The 18,929-nt window shown below is 39.0% G+C and overlaps 1 protein-coding gene across 1 annotated transcript; it reads right to left on the bottom strand.

Moving 5' to 3' along the window:
* Positions 1-2,385: 2,385 nt before the first annotated feature.
* LOC133633538 (N-acetylaspartate synthetase-like) lies at positions 2,386-12,706 on the bottom strand. Its single transcript, XM_062026088.1, has 3 exons — positions 12,421-12,706; positions 8,728-8,892; positions 2,386-2,408 (listed from the first exon to the last, which is right to left on the bottom strand). Exons 1-3 carry the CDS (start codon positions 12,611-12,613, stop codon positions 2,386-2,388), a joined length of 381 nt encoding a protein of 126 aa, XP_061882072.1. The 5' UTR covers positions 12,614-12,706.
* Between the last annotated feature and the right edge of the window lie 6,223 nt (positions 12,707-18,929).

Here is an 18,929-nt window from a genome sequence, read left to right as displayed (position 1 = left end):
TGATTTAAATTAATGTCTATTTACCCATGGGGTAAAATGGGACTTCATTTAATAAATATTTGGAATTGGAATTAAATGCATGCTATGAAATAGTACATGTAATTATTTAATAATTTCAACTAATCATTACCAGTGTTGAGACTAACACTGTAACACCGTTACTTTCGGCGGTAAATAGTAATCTAACGCGTTATTTTTTATATTCAGTAACTCAGTTACCGTTACTGCGTTATTTTACGTTATTTTTTATGTAGTATCGGCTAGAAACTGAGAAGATCTGAGTGTGTTTTATTGGAGATCTGCAGAAGAGGCAACGGAGATGAGGCGACAAGGAAGAGGCGCGCTCTGTGTGTGTGTATGTGTGTGTGTGGGAGGGGGCGTGTCTGTGTTTACTAACAAGACATGAAAAAGCCCGAAGCCGAGTTTCTTAACATGGAGATATTCTCACTACTTTTCTTTTGTCGACCACAAAGAAAAGAACATTTTAGTTAGATGTAAGTTGTGTCTTGGATCAAAGATCCTATCCTAGCAATTCAAATCTGCTGAAACAGCTACAAAAGCAACATGCTTCGACGAAGCTAGTAAAGAGAGACACACTTCACCTCCTAAGCAACAGCAGCTGGATTTTAACGAGGCACTGCTAGCCAGGACAACATTGATAGAGCCATTGCAGCACTGAAGGTACAGACACTCTGTCAATTATCTTATACACTCTTTCATTCTAGACTTCTAGAGTGTTTGATTATCACATCACTCTAAATGTATAGACTATGAAGTTCACAAACATAAAGAGGGATGCTAGTGGGCCAGGCCAATCTTTCCTTATCTCTAAACTAAAACTGGGGAAATGTGTAGAGTGTTCTGGGCTTCAGACATGATTTTATTGCAGAATTCCTTGAGAGAGAAAAACCCCTGGTTAGGCTTTGTGTATGTAGTGTGTGCCTTCCTTGGTTTACAGCTATGTTGTTATTATGCTGTTTGTTACTTATGTATGTTATGTTGCAGCTATTTAAAATACTTTGGTCAATTTGTTCTGGCTTGAAACAAATTGGCCCTTTGAAACATGTCTGTCTTTGTGTGTTGTATGTAGACCACTTTGCTTAACAGAGTTCAGTGATGCAAATGAATGAATTAAATATGTTTATTTCGGTCATATAATCAACCATCAACCATTTTGTGTGACCAGTTTAACAGTACAGATTAGACATATTAACAATCATACACATTTACACACAAAAAGAAAAGAAAAGAAAAATAAATACAGAAAAAGGAATAGGCCGAAGCCAAAGCTTATATTTGCCTATCCTATACATTCACCGAACATTAGATTGCCTGGAACATCAACGTTAAAAAAAAAATCAATGGGATGAAAGTAATTGTTACTATATTTTGTAATTTTCAATTATTTTACCTTTCAAGGTTTTCTTAAACCTTAACAAAGAACTACATGTCTCCAGCTCATCCCTGAGCTTGTTCCACCATTTAACTCATAAAACTGAAATAGGTTCAAGGTTCAAGGTTCAAGGGTTTTATTCGTCACATGCAGAGTACACCACAGTGAAATGCTTTTTTCCATGCTCTTCAGATATTGCGTACAGTGGGATCCAAACACTAGTTGCTGAATCTAATACACTAAATATAAAAAATACAACAATTTGAATAGCTCTGATGTACATTAATTACAAGACAATAAGTTGCACAATAAGTCCCAGTAGTTATGGTAGAAGTATCAGTACAAGTAAAAATACAGTAGTCACATACAGTACCAGTGCAATATCAAATAGTATAACAGTATATACAGTATACACAGTATATACAGTATAGGAAGTAATAAATATTAAGGTGTCTACAGTTCTTTTGGCAGTTGAGTAGTGACAGTCGTATGAACAGAGGTAATGGAACAGTATGACTTCTTTATACTCTTGTTTTTACATTATTTACAGTCATTGAATGAAGAGTATTGTAGTCCGGTAATTACAGTGGTAAGTAAAGTGATTCTTGTGCGTGCGGTTTTGTGCAATTGTGATAAGTGTTAATCAGCGGTGCAGTTGAGCAGTTTGATGGCTTGGGGATAGAAGCTCCTCCTGAGTCTCTCCGTGTTGGCCATGAGACTCCGGTAGCGCTTGCCTGACTACAGCAGTGAGAAGAGGCAGTTGCTTGGGTGGCTAGAGTCCCTCACTATCCTCTTGGCCTTGGATCTACACCGCCTGGTGTAGATGTTGCAGATGGTTGGGAGCACTTTTCCGATGGTGCGCTCGTCTGATCTGGCCACTCTCTGCAGTCTGTTGCGGTCGTGTGCGGTGCTATTCCCAAACCAGGAGGTGATGTTTCCACTCATGACACTCTCTGTTGTGCATGAGTAGAAGTTTCTGAAGATCTTGTGGTTTAGCTTGAACTTCCTGAGTTTCCTGAGGAAGTAGAGACGCTGTCATGCCTTTTTCACCACGTTGTCTAAGTGTGTGGTCCAGGACAGGTCTTCTGATATTGTCACTCCGAGGTATTTGAAGTTGGTCACTCTCTCGACCGGCGTCCCGTCTATGCTGAGTGGACTGTAGTTCCTTGCCCCCCGTCTCGTAAAATCCACTATGATCTCCTTGGTCTTGCTGACGTTCAGGGCGAGGTAGTTCTCCTGACACCATAGTGCCAGGTTCTTCACTTCACTCAGGTAGGCCGTCTCATCGTTACCGGAGATCAGGCCCACCACAGCTGTCGTCAGCAAATTTCACAATGGAGTTGGTGGTGTTTTTAGCCACACAGTCATGTGTGTAGAGTGAATAGAGGAGGGGGCTCAGAACGCATCCCTGGGGGGCAGCGATGTTGAGGATGATGGGTGATGAGGTGCAGTTCCCTGCTCTCACCACTTGTGGTCTGCTGTCAGGAAATCCAGGACCCACTGACAGAGGGTTGAGTTCAAGCCCAGGTCCTTGAGCTTGATGACGAGTTTGGATGGGACTATGGTGTTGAATGCTGAACTGTAGTCTATGAACAGCATTCTCACATAGTTCCCATGCCTTTGTCCAGGTGTGTCGGGGCAGTATGCAATACGTGTGCGATTGCATCGTCGGTTGACCTGTTTGGGCGGTATGCAAATTGCAGGGGGTCTATAGCGGGGGGAGGGAGGAGCATATGTGGTCTTTGATTAGCTTCTCAAAGCACTTCATGGCTATGGGGGTGAGGGCTACGGGGCGGTAGTCGTTGAGGCAGGCAGGGGCAGATGTCTTTGGAACAGGGACAATGGTGGATTTTTTCAGACAGGTGGGGATGACGGACTGTTCAAGGGACAGATTGAATATGTCTGTGTATACCGGTGCCAGTTGGTCAGCACAGACTTTTAGGACGCAACCAGGAATGCCGTCTGGCCCTGTGGCTTTCCTGGTATTCACCCTCTTAAAGGTTCTCCTCACGTCATGTTCTGTTATTCTGAATGCTGAGTCCCCATTGCCAGTGGCCATACCCTCTTTTGCGGCGCCAAGAAGGCTGCTGTTTGAATTTGCAGCCTCAAACCGTGAATAAAAGGTATTTAGCTATTTGCCAGGGAGACATCAGCATTCACCATGCTGCCTTTGTAGTCTGTCATGGTTCTGAGTCCTTGCCATACAGCTTTGGAGTCAGCCTGCTGAAATTGAAACTCCATTTTGTCTCTGTATCTTCCCTTTGCCTGCTTCACTACACGCCTGACGTCATAGCACGCTGCCTTGTACGCGTGCATGTCACCGGTCGCGCGCCCTCTGCTGTAGGCTGAGGTGCGCGCTTTCAAAGCCTCTCGGACCGATCTATCAACCCAGGGCTTCTGATTTGGAAAAACACGTACTCTGGTTGTGGGGACTATTTCCTCGACCAGTTTAAATACATTTGTATTTTATATTTGTTCTTACTTTACCTATTTCAAAAATCAATATCCCACGTAAATTATAGTTTTCTCCTCTTAATTGAAATAACTAAATGCATGTCAAGTTGATCAACAGATTGTTTTATTCTCCAGTGCAATAACAGTACTGAAATGAAGGCTAAAAGGGCATTAAAGGGGGCCTTAAAAAAAATAAAAAAATAAATATAAGTAACTAAATAGTTACTTTTCACAGTAACACATTACTTTTTGGTGTAAGTAACTGAGTAAGTAACTGTGTTACTTTTGAAATAAAGTAAGTAGTAACTGTAACTAGTTACTGGATTTCAGTGACTAACCCAACACTGATCATTACTAAATGTAATCAATTTTTTAATCATTTAATTAATTTATTGTTTCATGATTTATTTTTTATTTAATTAATTAGTTAATGATTTCATGATTTAAATAACTATTTCCTAATTTAATGATGTATTGAAATATTTCATGAACATGCGTGTCAGCACTAAAGATTGACCAATATTTTTTTGGGGGGACCAATGTCGATACCAATTTTTAGTAGTCAAGGAGTCCGAAAACCAACATTTGAAGCCAATATTCATTTCAATTTCAATTTCAAGTATTTATTTAGTTTAGTGACAGTCCAAATTAATAAACAAAGATTTAATTTTGTAAATGTATCAGGTTTTAGCCAAATCTATAGGTCCCAGACAGGTTTGTGTATACATACAATCAAACCACAATAACATTCACAACAAAACAGAGAAAAGTCAGGATCACTACTACAGACTCAGTAACTTTCAGGTAATTTAAAGGAGAGTTCAAAAACGAGTGATTGCTTTAAAAATAATTAAATACACATTTTTAAAAATCCACTAAAAAATGCAGTAAAATTTAGCTAAACAACAATAGTATATGTCAGTAAAAAGCTGGATAAGGCATGAAGTATTTTAAGCGGTAGGAAATGGATGGATGGAACATTATTTTTTTTGAAAACGTCGGATCAATAGTGTCACAATGTTTTATGCGGCACTAATGTTGTGTTTAATTTAGCACCAAAAATCATCAAGGAATTTCACAAACACTTTTGGTTCACATATTTAAGAGGAACATCAACATTTGCATTTTAAAATATGGGAAATCTCCTGGGAAAAATGGTAAAAACAATATGGGTTTTTTCTACATGAGAGAGTTGTTTGAGCTGAGAGGTATCTGAGCAAAATTGTCTTTAATGATTGTCTGTAATTGTTTGTTGTGTAACTTGTTCTTTGTTGTACTGCATTGTGTTAATTTTAAATGTCTTTGGTCCCCCTTGAAAACGAGATGGTGCATCTCAAAGGGTTTTCCATTAATAAACAATTCAAATACATCACAATAACTTCCAAGCTAATCAATTAATACAATTTTATAGCAGTAAACAGATAAAATACAATGTAAGGGTGGAACAATGACATATTGGTTGGTTGGTTGAAGTTTATTTTGAACATGTAAGAGTTTTTTGTTTTTTTTTTAATACTAAACACATTTTTAAAAATCCACTAACAAATGCAGTAAAATGTATCATGTGTAAATATATGATTTATTTATGTTGTAGTTGTATATATATATATATATATATATATATATATATATATATATATATATATATATATATATATATATATATATATATATATATATATATATATATATATATATATATATATATTATTTTTAAATAATTCTAAATATGGCTCTACAATATTAAGGTATATATATATATATATATATATTTATATATATATATATATATATATATATATATATATATATATATATATATATATATATATATATATATATATATATATATATATATATATATATATATAATGTACAAACTTTTACAACAGGATTTAAAAAGCAAATATCCACTGCTATATTGTAGAGCCATATTTAGAATTATTTAAAAATAATGGTCTGGTCTTTTGCAGAATACATTTATATTCCCTATTGTTTTAAAACATCCATTTATAAATCTTTCTAATGTTTGTCCCTCTCGGGATTTCGGGTGGGACTGGCCCCTGTCCCAGCTGCACTCGGGCAGAAGGCGGGGTTTACCCTGGACAAGTCGCCACCTCCTCACAGGGCCAACACAGATAGACATCATTCACATTCACACACTAAGGCCAATTTTGTGTGTTTAAAATAATATCTGAGTAGTACAATTACTGTTTATAGTCTATTGAGTTTCATATTTTAAGGATTTCTGCTGGTGGTGTGCCTCCGGATTTTTTCAATGAAAAAAATGTGCCTAGATTGAAAAAAGGTTGAAAAACACTGATCTAGATTGTCTCCATTTTGAGGGTACACATATGTCCAACTCCTCAAGTGAGTTTGCTAGCTGATTGTTGTATTGCATATTACAATTTTATCTTAAAAACTAACTAAACCTTCGTATAACATTTCTCCATAAACTAACCAATACCTATTTGCTTTATAAAGCACGATCCAGTTAATACAAATTAATTAATTAATTAATAATACAAAATGTAATGCATAACATGTAGATATCCTAAACACCTCTTATTGCTGAAATTCACTGCATATTTAAAGCAGATTTTAAAAATAAAGTTGACCAGAGTGCTCTATACAATTTAGGTTACACTATATAGTATATATAGGCTATGTTTAAAAAATAACCGATTTGTCTATGAGCAGGAGATTACACAGGATAATATAAAACAACTTTTTTCATAATTTAATATTTTGTTAGATTTATTTATCTTCTTTTCTTCACTTTGTGGACCTGAGCTGGAGGATGTGAACATTAAAGTACCAATGATTTTCACACACACACTAGATGTGGTGAAATTAACCTTTGCATATGACCCATCCCCTTGTTCACCTACTGGGAGGTGAGGAGAGCAGTGAGCAGCAGTGGTGGCCGTGCTCAGGAATCATTTTGGTGAGTTAACCCCCAATTCCAACCCTTGGAGGTAATGGGTCCCATTTTATAGTCTTGGTATGACTCGGCCGGGGTTTGAACTCACAACCTACCGATCTCAGGGCGGACACTCTAACCGCAAGGCCATGTGACACAAACAGGAAGTGTTGCGATATGCGAAGGCTCGTCCGTCCCAAATAAAATCGCTCCAGCTGCGACTGGATGACTCTCTCAATGACCCAGAAAGATGCAGCCCCCGAATTGGGACCCGACAATTGACTCCATCAGGTGCGAACTGATGCTTCCGGGATAACATAACAAGCGATCTGATTGGAGACCAAGCAGCCAGTCAGAGTACACGTGTCCAGTTCTCTGATTGGTTGCCTTTTTGATGCAAGTATAACACTATGTGTCTAAACTTGAGCAGAAATTTGAGCGAGTGTAGAAAAAAAAGTTGAATGCACAGAAGGGTGAGGTTGAGAGAGCGGAAGAGAGAGAGCTCATCCATCTGACTGCAGACAGCACTAATTATTGAGCCTTAATATGGATAATAGCAAACAAGCAAGCACGTTATTGTGCACAAAATACATCTATATTCGCTCTTTTTTTTGCGTGAGTTTAATTTATTTTCAAAATATAATGTCCTTGCAAAACATGTATTTCTGTCCTCAAAATCTGCCTTTGCAACCTTAACATTAAGACACAAATATAGCGTACGTAATACACATGCTGTCACAAGCTTAAAAACCGACCACACGGTTCCTCTCTCCACAATAAAAGTGCTGCTTCATCCTGCTTGCGCTAACAAAATAAGAGTCTCAGAAAGCTAGCACGCACAAGCTGGCAAGCTACGGAGTTTGCCGTCGATGTATTTCTTGCAAAGTGTTTAAAAACGAGTATGGAAGCTGGACAAATAAGATGCCAAAAACCAACCACTTTCATGTGGTATTGGACAGAAAGGAAGACTTGTTTTCACCTCCACAATGTAATTCGAAAAAGAGGAGTTATGGAGCACAACTGTGAATCCTGTCTGACTCCAATCAATGCAAGTCATCAGAATAAGGTTAGGTAATACACCAACTTATATTCTTGTCTTCATTAAAGAAAGTAATCTATATGTTTAGGTTATGGTTATGGTTTGAGTTTATTTCGAACATGCATACAATTACAACATGATACATGTGTTAAACATGCTTGTGTTTTCGTATATCTCATTATTTAGCTATAGATGTTTGCTAGCAATATCAAGATATAGTATGTGGTGTTGAGCCTCATCTAGTTTATTAATACGGTGAAGGATATTTTTTTGATGCTAACAAATATCACCAAATATGCTATAATGTGGTCATAATGTTTTTAGTTTCCATTATGAAAATCTGCAATAAATACATGGTGGCTTGGACTAACATTCACAATATTTATTACTAGGACTTAACATGGCGTTAGTTTATTTGCACAACCAGGTCTTTGTAGTTATATTTAAAAAGAACAAAAAACTAATGTGATCGATTGTCCTTTCTTTACGTTTAGTTTTACTATAAAGCACTACTAATACAGTAGTAGTTTCAAATGTTCAAACATTTTACAAAGTGATCACTGCAGACACGAGCATGATACGATTGTATTCCACAAGATGATGAAAGGGATATCTTTAAGAGCCATTTTCTTTGACACACTTTCGTTTTCTTCCTGACTTTATTACCTTCTTTCAGGACTCTATGAAAGCTCTTTTCTATCTCTCTATTTGAACGACTGGAACACCCAAGAACAGAACAGCAATACATCAATACGGCATTTTCTGCTCAAACTTTACACTCACTTTCACTTGTTTTGATGCTACACTCAAGCTGGTTGATCATCATGTGAAAAACAGATGTGACGTCATATGTAACCTTCCTATAGGTTTGTTTTTCAGAATAAAAGGTAATTTATTTTGGTTTCAAACAGTACTTACTTGGTGAGTTTATGTAGACTTCTTCCATGTGACCCATGTCAGTCCTCATGGCTTCCGTCAGATAACCCAGAATCACCCACCTGCTGCACAAATAACGGCCACACAGCACCAGCACAGGGAGGAGTACTATCATCCACCAACACTTGGTGAGCACGAAGCCAGCAACTGACAGTGGAAGATAAGGACAGATCTTTAAATACACATACAGTAGGGACGGGATTCATATAGTCCTATTCTTGGGTGGAGATTTGTCCAATAAAGCAGATTCTAAATCTGATTCTGAGTTGAGTTGAGTTGAGTTTGAGTTTATTTCGAACATGCATGCATACAACATGATACATAACAATTTCCAGTTTGTCTATTCAACATGTTCGAAAAGGAGTAGGAAGAAGCAGAGCTTATTTAATCCTACCCATTTTCCTTTACATAGCAGTTGCTACAACTTTTGTTCACATCCTTTTCTCAATGTATTCACAATATACTCCATAAGTAATAACAATCAAAATGAATAAATAAATAATAATTGGTGAATTAAGTTATATTTCATATGGTGAGATGTGTAAGATTATCTTGAAAATGAATGGATGGATGAGATAAATTCAGAATGTTTATCATGGTTCTTCTTCTTTGTACTTTGTAAACACTTTAAGTTTGAAGAGTTTCTTGAAGTGGATTATATTAGTACATTGTTTGATGTATTTGCTTAATCCATTCCATAATGTAATTCCACATACTGATATACTGAAGGTCTTACGTGTTGTATGTGCGTACAAATGTTTTAAATTAAAATTTTCTCTAAGATTATATTTCTTCTCTTTTGTTGAGAAGAATTGTTGTATATTCTTGGGTAGCAGATTATAGTTTGCTTTGTGTATAATTTTAGCTGTTTGCAAATTCACTATGTCGTGGAATTTCAGTATTTTTGATTCAATAAATAAAGGGTTAGTATGTTCTCTATATCCAACATTATGTATTATTGTAACTGATCTTTTTTGTAACACCGTTAATGAATGAAGTGTACTTTTGTAGTTATTTCCCCATATTTCTACACAGTAACTCAGATATGGTAACACTAGCGAGCAGCAGAGAATATGAAGTGATTTTTGGTCTAGAACATGTTTTGCTTCATTCATTATTGACGTGTTTCTTGCTACTTTATGTTGTATATTTTTTACATGAGATTTCCAGTTCAATTTATTATCAATCATTATACCTAGAAAATTGGTTTAATTTACTCTTTCAATTTCTATTCCGTCTATTTGTATTTGTGTTTGACTTTCTCTTCTACTGTTACTAAATAGCATTATTTTATTTTTTTCTGAGATTCAAAGACTCTGTTTTTGTCAAACCATCTGCTCTCATGTGCCAGTCTGATGTTGGGAGGGTGGGGGGTTTAATTTTTAAATGTTATTCTAGGAGGAGCTGCATTGTGCGCAAACAACCACCAGATGGCGGATATGAGCAGATAATATAATCTCTTATCATCTACTGCCAAGTACAATACATCACCAGACTTGTCTGTAAAAAAATGGACCAACAAAAGGAGGTCCATGCACTAAAATATTACATTCACACTGTTGGTGTTGTGTCACCTATTAAATACTATATTTATATTGCCGAGGCTTGTTGGTTGGTAAGCTAACAATTTATTTTAGCTAACTAGCTATTTAATCTACAATCTACAACATTCTTTTGTTCTCAGCTTTCAGCTCCAGTTTTACGATACGACACTGGGCCTATGTTCATGTACATGTTTGCTCTCGTACTGTAACGAGGCAGTTTAAGGACATGTCCATTCAAAATGATTTGATCATCAAATGATGAAGTGCATGTGTAGTATAAAGTGTATGCGTACAAAGTGTACAAGTACAAAGTGTATGTGTATAAAGTATTTTGTGTTTAAAGTGAGATGTGTAAAGTGCAGTGGTGGGCCGTCAGGGCCAACAAGGCCTTCGCCGCTGGCCTAACATAACCAGAAATCATGATCATAAGTAAAGATAAAAGTATTTTTTTATTTACTTTCGCTGAATATCTAAAAGTATTCATATTCTTTCATGTCATATTATGCTCATCCCAGTGCTGTTGTTTTTAGGTTAGAGTTTTTATCCAATCAGAATTCAGCTAGTTTATGTTGCCATGCTGTACCAAATCTGCCCGGGGCCTTCAGAATCAACAATGCGGGCGTCTGTGCACTGTAAGTGAACGGGCACATACAGTTGATAGATAATTGCGATATCCAATCAGATCACGAGTTGTTGTCAGTAAGGCCTTTTAGCTGGCCTGAGGTTGAACGTGACATTTATGCGTCCTGTGATTGGATACTCACTGGTTTGAGCCTTGGCGGTGCTATGTAGCTCAGTTAGCGGATGCATTTGAGAACACATACAGCTGATAGACAGTTGCTATAGCCAATCAGATCACAAGTTGTTGACAGTAGCCTATCTAGGTAGCCTGATGTTAACAAGACTGTGATTTAATATACTAATTTGTCACTCCAAAGTGAGTATCCAATCACAAGTTGCAATTTAGCAGGAAGCAGGAAGTGTTGCGCCATAGCCATACCAGGCTAGCAGGGATTTATTAGGTGGCAGATATATATTTGCAAGGCCATTTTCAAGAAGGATATTTAGAGAGAAACTTCATCTTGTGAGATGATGTCAGCAAACCCCGGAAGCTAGCTCAGCTGTCCCGGCGATGAAATGGGGAAATGCCCGCCATTTCCACTCGAATCAACCGACTACGAGGGGTACCACTGGCTTATACGGCGTCGAATAGGAGCTACAAATTGGGAGTTCAAATATTTTCTTTATTTTTTTCATGTTTAATATGTTTTTTTGCAATTTTAATTGTGACAGTCTCACATAAGATATGTTTTAATTGCTGATGCGTGTTTATTGATTTTTAAATGCGCCAGAAAATAACCCGTTTTGTACAATTTTGAGGGGATCCAATGCACAGTAGTGCGTAAATGTGTTTTTGTAAAGTATTTATCCAGCAATGGTCATGTGGGGACATAAATGATGGTATTTTGAGGGGTAATCATTGAAGTTGGACATCACTGAAGGCCCAGGTGGGAAACGCACGGCCCACCACTGATAAAGTGTGATGTGTATAAAGTGTGATGTTTTTAAAGTGTAAGGTGTATGTAAGTGTATAAAGCATATGTGTGTGTATAAAGTACAGTGTACTGTATGTGTAAGGTGTATACAGTGTAGTTGTATCAAGTGTAAGGCATATTAAGGGTACTGTATGTCCATCCATCCATTTTCTACCGCCTATCCCTTATGGGGTCGCGGGGGGTGCTGGAGCCTATCTCAGCTACAATCGGGCGGAAGGCGGGGTACACCCTGGACAAGTCGCCACCTCATCGCAGGGCCAACACAGATAGACAGACAACATTCACACTCACATTCACACACTAGGGCCAATTTAGTGTTGCCAATCAACCTATCCCCAGGTGCATGTCTTTGGAAGTGGGAGGAAGCCGGAGTACCCGGAGGGAACCCACGCAGTCACGGGGAGAACATGCAAACTCCACACAGAAAGATCCCGAGCGCAGGATCGAACCCAGGACCTTCGTATTGTGAGGCAGACGCACTAACCCCTCTGCCACCGTGCTGCCATGGGTACTGTATGTGTATAAAGTAAAATGTGTATAAAGTGAATGTGTATAAAGTGTAATGTTTACTGCACTTGTCATAGCTGAATAGAGCAGGAGGCTCTCAGGATGATGTCTGAAGCCTCTGATAGACGTGTCGTATATCATCTCCATCATCCCCTCAGAAAAGATGCGTTGTACGTGCACTCGATCCTCGGGCTTAAACTCGCGCACAACACCACTGAACTCTATTACTTTTTTTCCTTGTTGTGTGTGTTTTTCCTCCATGACAGATCTGGAAGTACTTGCTGCTGCTTGTGGAAAGTAATGCTGGTTGGGTTTGTGAGTTTGGTCAAGTGTCGGTCAGAACAAGATGCTCAGGACGTCTGCAAGTAAAGTGAAAAATAATATTTGCCACAAAGATGACCATATCATCAATAATAAAAATAACAATAACAATGAATAAATATGTACAAATCATCAGGTGTATTGTGTGTCATAATGAAGTCATCCTAGAAGTTGTGTGCAAATGCAGAAAAGCCAAAGCCAAAAAGAAATGTTAACAGTTAGCATGCTACCCAGATAGCATCAGGTAACAAAAAAGGACTCTTACATGAATAGCTTAGGCTGACCATATTCTGAAATCCCAAAAAGAGGACACATATATGCGTGCCAAGGTGGGCAGCACGCCAAGGCCGGGACTAGGTGAAAATTTGCCAATGACACTCGAACTTGCTTCATAAGTAATATATTTATTTAAATAAAGCATTTTTTCTCCTATGTTGACAGTAGTGTTGGCGCTAGGAATTTTCAAAATGGGGTCCCAGGGACCCCATCAAATCATACAAATGGGGTCCCACAGTACATTTTTGGGGTACCATTTTTTTGTAAGCGTTTTGAAAACAAATGACAAATGTATGCATTATCCTGTTATATCTCACATTCTATGTTGTGTTTTGGAAAAAGGTTGTCATAAATGAGCTCTCGCCCTGCACAGCTGTTTTGTGCTTTGTAGTGTCGATATGGGCTTGTAGATCTTTATTTGCCACATATATACACGTTCCTGCTTTGCACACAGTGCATTCTGCTTCACATGTGTCACGGCCAGGACCAAAACACAAATACTTTTTCCGCAAATCATCCGTGAAGTTGCATTTACTTTTCGGCATTTCTTGTTTTCATGTCTGTCTCCACTCACTAGCTCTCTCGCTCTGTGTCCCTGCCCCTCCCTCACGAATGTTTCTGCGTGCGCACCTTCACAGCTTGTTTTGTTTAACCCCTTCTTAACTTAACCCTAGAGTCTAGGGTCGGCAACCTTTATCACTCAAAGAGCCATTTTGACGAGTTTCACAAATGAAAGAAAACAATGGGAGCCTCAAAACTCTTTTGAAATTTAAAATGAAATAACACTGTATACAAAGCTTTTTATTGCTTTGTGCTATGTTTAAACCAGGGGTCTCAGACACGCGCCCCGCCCCGCACTTTAATACGACAGTTTAAAGTTAATGCGGCCCGCGAGATTTACATGAATGGCGTTCAACAGCGTCATAGTTGCCAATCCTCCCACTTTTCCCGGGAGACACCCGAAATTTGGGCGTGATGGCACTGCCTTTAGCGCCCTCTACAGCCTGCTTGAACAGCGTACCTGCTCAGCCACATGTTGAATGCATCTTCTGCTTTCACACGAAAATGACAGCAAAGCTTACTTGGTCAGCAGCCACACAGCTTACACTGACGGCGGTCGTATAAAACAACTTTAACACTGTTACGTTACAAATATGCGCCACACTGCGAACCCACACCAAAAAAGAATGACAAATACATTTCTGGAGAACCTCAGCACCGTAACACAACATAAACACAACACAACAAATACCCAGAATCCCATGCAGCCCTAACTCTCCCAGTCTACACGCCCGCTAGCACCAAACCCCCCCACACATCACCACCCCCCCACACATCACCCCCCCCCCATCCCCCCTCCGTGCGTCGGTTGAGGTTAGAGAGTTAGGGCTGCATGGGATCCTGGGTATTTGTTGTGTTGTGTTTATGTTGTGTTACGGTGCAGAGGTTCTCCAGAAATGTATTTGTCATTCTTTTTTGGTGTGGGTTCACAGTGTGGCGCATATTTGTAACGTAACAGTGTTAAAGTTGTTTTATACGGCAACCGTCAGTGTAAGCTGTGTGGCTGTTGACCAAGTATGCCTTGCTGTATCTCACGTGTGCAAGTCAAAGCTTCATACAACATGAGGCCGGGCAGGCATGTTGTTTGTGCAAGTAATAGAGGATAATATATGCAGTGCCATCACGGCACACCCTTAATTTAGTTGTTATGGGTTGCCGATCCCTGCCCAAGATGTACATTGAAAATACACGCAACCCTAACTCAAAATGCCGGACATTTGAGGCATTTAAGAAACCCCGCCCGGACACACCCGCAAAAGAGGACATGTCCGGGGAAAAGAGGAAGTATGGTCAGCCTAGAATAGCTGCACTATGAAACGTTAGCATGCCAACAGTTCGCACACTTCAAGGTTTTTATATCTCTGTGATGTGTCACTGTAAAAAATACCTCAAATAAAAACCTAACTTTCTAATATTAGCATGCGAAAAGTGAGCATGTGTCAAGTACCGACATATCTGACTCTGAGGTATATACCTGAAAATAGAGCTGGAAAAGCAAGAACTACTTGCTTTTCAACGTCTTCTCTTTACACCTGTTTGCGTTCATCGAAAGCGGACACTTCCTTTTCCCTCTTCCTTAACTCACCTGCTTGCTCCTTTGTTTTGTCTCGTTTTAACTTTCTTGTTGCCTCTTTTTGCACGGCTATCTAAAATCTAAACAATGTAATTGATCAACTTTCCTCTCAACGAAATGGACAATTTTGGATTTGAGCAAATGTGACAACATTTTGGAGCCGCTCTGATAGTATGATAATATTTCTGTTCGAATGTGTCCCTCCCTGTTAAAAAATTAGCTTGGGGCTAATATTTCACAGGTGACGTCCCAACAGACTTAATGACATAACATTAGTTCCTCAGCAGTAGCTCCTCTCTGTGCTTTTTCAAGGTGCGCCGAGTTTCTGTCACACAAATACTTTAACCATTTGTTCCTCTGTGGTCAGAGGAGTTCAAACTATTTCCACTGAGGGCCGCACACTGAAAAATTTAAGCATGCAGGGGCCATTCTAATATTTGTAATTTTTAAAACCAATACAAAATATAGATTTTTTTTACCTTTATGGCTTCCCTGAAGTTTGGTCACAGGGACATGAAAGGGTCTCAGTCATTAAAATGTTGAATCAGTCATATGTTATTTTTTTTCTCAAATCCAATTTTTTTGGCAAAAACACAAAATATCCAATCTTTTAATATTATATAATCAATATAACAACATTGATTTTGATTCATTATTTTTTTTAGCAATGACAATTTAAAAAAAAAGGGGAAAAAAAGTCCCACTAAAATGCTTATAAGTTTTCATTATTTTAGAAATGTTTTGGTTTGTTTGTTTATTTTATACCAGGGGTCTCAAACTCAATTTACCTGGGGAACACTGGATGCAGAAACTTAAAAAAATCTAACATGCACTTTTTAATGAATTCACCTTCTTTGAATGGCTTTCCCGCCCTAGCAACATACTTGCCAACCCTCCCGATTTTTCCGGGGGACTCACAAATTTCAGTGCCCCTCCCGACAATCTCTCGGGGCAACCAATTTCCCGAATTTCTCCCGGACAACAATATTAAAGGCCTACTGAAACCCACTACTACCGACCACGCAGTCTGATAGTTTATATATCAATGATGAAATCTTAACATTGCAACACATGCCAATACGGCTGGGTTAACTTATAAAGTGCAATTTTAAATTTCCCGCGAAACTTCCGGTTGAAAACGTCTATGTATGATGACGTATGCGCGTGACGTCAATCGTTGAAACGGAAGTATTCGGACACATTGTATCCAATACAAAAAGCTCGGTTTTCATCGCAAAATTCCACAGTATTCTGGACATCTGCGTGGTGAATCTTTTGCAATTAGTTTAATGAACAATGAAGACTGCAAAGAAGAACGTTGTAGGTGGGGTCGGTGTATTAGCGGCTGGCTGCAGCAACACAACCAGGAGGACTTTGACTTGGATAGCAGACGCGCTATCCGACGCTAGCCGCCGACCGCATTGATGATCGGGTGAAGTCCTTGGTCGCTGTGTCGATCGCTGGAATGCAGGTGAGCACGGGTGTTGATGAGCAGATGAGGGCTGGCTGGCATAGGTGGATAGCTAATGTTTTTAACATAGCTCTGTGAGGTCCCATTGCTAAGTTAGCTTCAATGGCGTCATTAGCAACAGCCAGGCTGGAAAGCATTAACCGTGTAGTTACAGGTCCATGGTTTAATAGTATTGTTGATTTTCTGTCTATCCTTCCAGTCAAGGGTTTATTTCTTTTGTTTCTATCTGCAGTTAAGCCCGATGCTATCACGTTAGCGCCGTAGCTAAAGTGCTTTGCCGATGTATTGTCGTGGAGATAAAAGTCACTGTGAATGTCCATTTTGCGTTCTCGACTCTCATTTTCAAGAGGATATAGTATCCGAGGTGGTTTAAAATACAAATCCATAATCCACAATAGAAAAAGGATAGAGTGTGGAATCCAATGAGCCAGCTCGTACCTAAGTTACGGTCAGAGCGAAAAAAGATGCGTCCTGCATAGCTCTGTGAGGTCCCGTTGCTAAGTTAGCTTCAATGGCGTCGTTAGCAACAGCCAGACTGGAAAGAATTAACCGTGTAGTTACAGGTCCATGGTTAAATAGTTTTGTTGATTTTCTGTCTATCCTTCCAGTCAAGGGTTTATTTCTTTTGTTTCTATCTGCAGTTAAGCCCGATGCTATCACGTTAGCTCCGTAGCTAAAGTGCTTCGCCGATGTATTGTCGTGGAGATAAAAGTCACTGTGAATGTCCATTTTGCGTTCTCGACTCTCATTTTCAAGAGGATATAGTATCCGAGGTGGTTTAAAATACAAATCCGTAATCCAAAATAGAAAAAGGAGAGAGTGTGGAATCCAATGAGCCAGCTTGTACCTAAGTTACGGTCAGAGCGAAAAAAGATGCGTCCTGCATAGCTCTGTGAGGTCCCGTTGCTAAGTTAGCTTCAATGGTGTCGTTAGAAACAGCCAGGCTGGAAAGCATTAACCGTGTAGTTACAGGTCCATGGTTAAATAGTATTGTTGATTTTCTGTCTATCCTTCCAGTCAAGGGTTTATTTCTTTTGTTTCTATCTGCAGTTAAGCCCGATGCTATCACGTTAGCGCCGTAGCTAAAGTGCTTTGCCGATGTATTGTCGTGGAGATAAAAGTCACTGTGAATGTCCATTTTGCGTTCTCGACTCTCATTTTCAAGAGGATATAGTATCCGAGGTGGTTTAAAATACAAATCCGTGATCCACAATAGAAAAAGGAGAGAGTGTGGAATCCAATGAGCCAGCTTGTACCTAAGTTATGGTCAGAGCGAAAAAAGATACGTCCTGCACTGCACTCTAGTCCTTCACTCTCATGTTCCTCATCCACAAATCTTTCATCCTCGCTCAAATTAATGGGGTAATCGTCGCTTTCTCGGTCCGAATCGCTCTCGCTGCTGGTGTAAACAATGGGGAAATGTGAGGAGCCTTTCAACCTGTGACGTCACGCTACTTCCGGTACAGGCAAGGCTTTTTTTATCAGCGACCAAAAGTTGCAAACTTTATCGTCGATGTTCTCTTCTAAATCCTTTCAGCAAAAATATGGCAATATCGCGAAATGATCAAGTATGACACATAGAATGGATCTGCTATCCCCGTTTAAATTAAAAAAAAATCATTTCAGTAGGCCTTTATGGGCGTGCCGTGATGGCACTACATTAAATGTCCTCTACAACCTGGCGTCGCCTCCGCTTTTTCACCATACAACCTGTCGTCGCGTCCGCTTTTTCACAATACAAACAGAGTGCCGGACAATTCACATGTTGTATGAGGCTTCTGAAGACACATGTAAGTGACTGCAAGTCATACTTGATCAACAGCCATACAGGTCACACTGAGGGTTGCCATATAAACAACTTTAACACTGCTACAAATATGCGCCACACTGTGAACCCACACCAAAAAAAAAAAGACAAAACATTTCGGGAGAACATCCGCTCCGTAACACAACATAAACACAACTGAACAAATACCCAGAGCCCCTTGCAACACTAATTCTTCCGGGCTTGAGGTGTGGGGGGGCAGGGTTGGGGGAGGGGTTGGCCCGTGGGCCGCGTGTCTGAGACCCCTGTATTATACCCTTTACGTCAAAGAAAACTTTGTTTTTTGTATGGCAAACACATAAAATAAGCAATATTTTCCCCAAAAAATATATTTAATTTTTGATGTGAAGTAATTGGAGCTTTAAATAGGTCAATAATTCAAAATATTAAATTTGATAGATTATTATGACATTTTTAAATGATTTTATTAGTGTTATTAGAGACAAAATTGCAACATTTTCTCGTTACATTTCACCTGTTTGCTCTTTTATTACACTTTTTTATGTTTCATTTTCTTTTTCAGTAATTTTTTAAAGGGTGCCGTAGGCCG

Source organism: Entelurus aequoreus, linkage group LG18, assembly GCF_033978785.1.
Source record: "Entelurus aequoreus isolate RoL-2023_Sb linkage group LG18, RoL_Eaeq_v1.1, whole genome shotgun sequence".
NCBI classification, from domain to species: domain Eukaryota; kingdom Metazoa; phylum Chordata; class Actinopteri; order Syngnathiformes; family Syngnathidae; genus Entelurus; species Entelurus aequoreus.
This window is presented reverse-complemented; position numbering and strand designations above follow the sequence as displayed.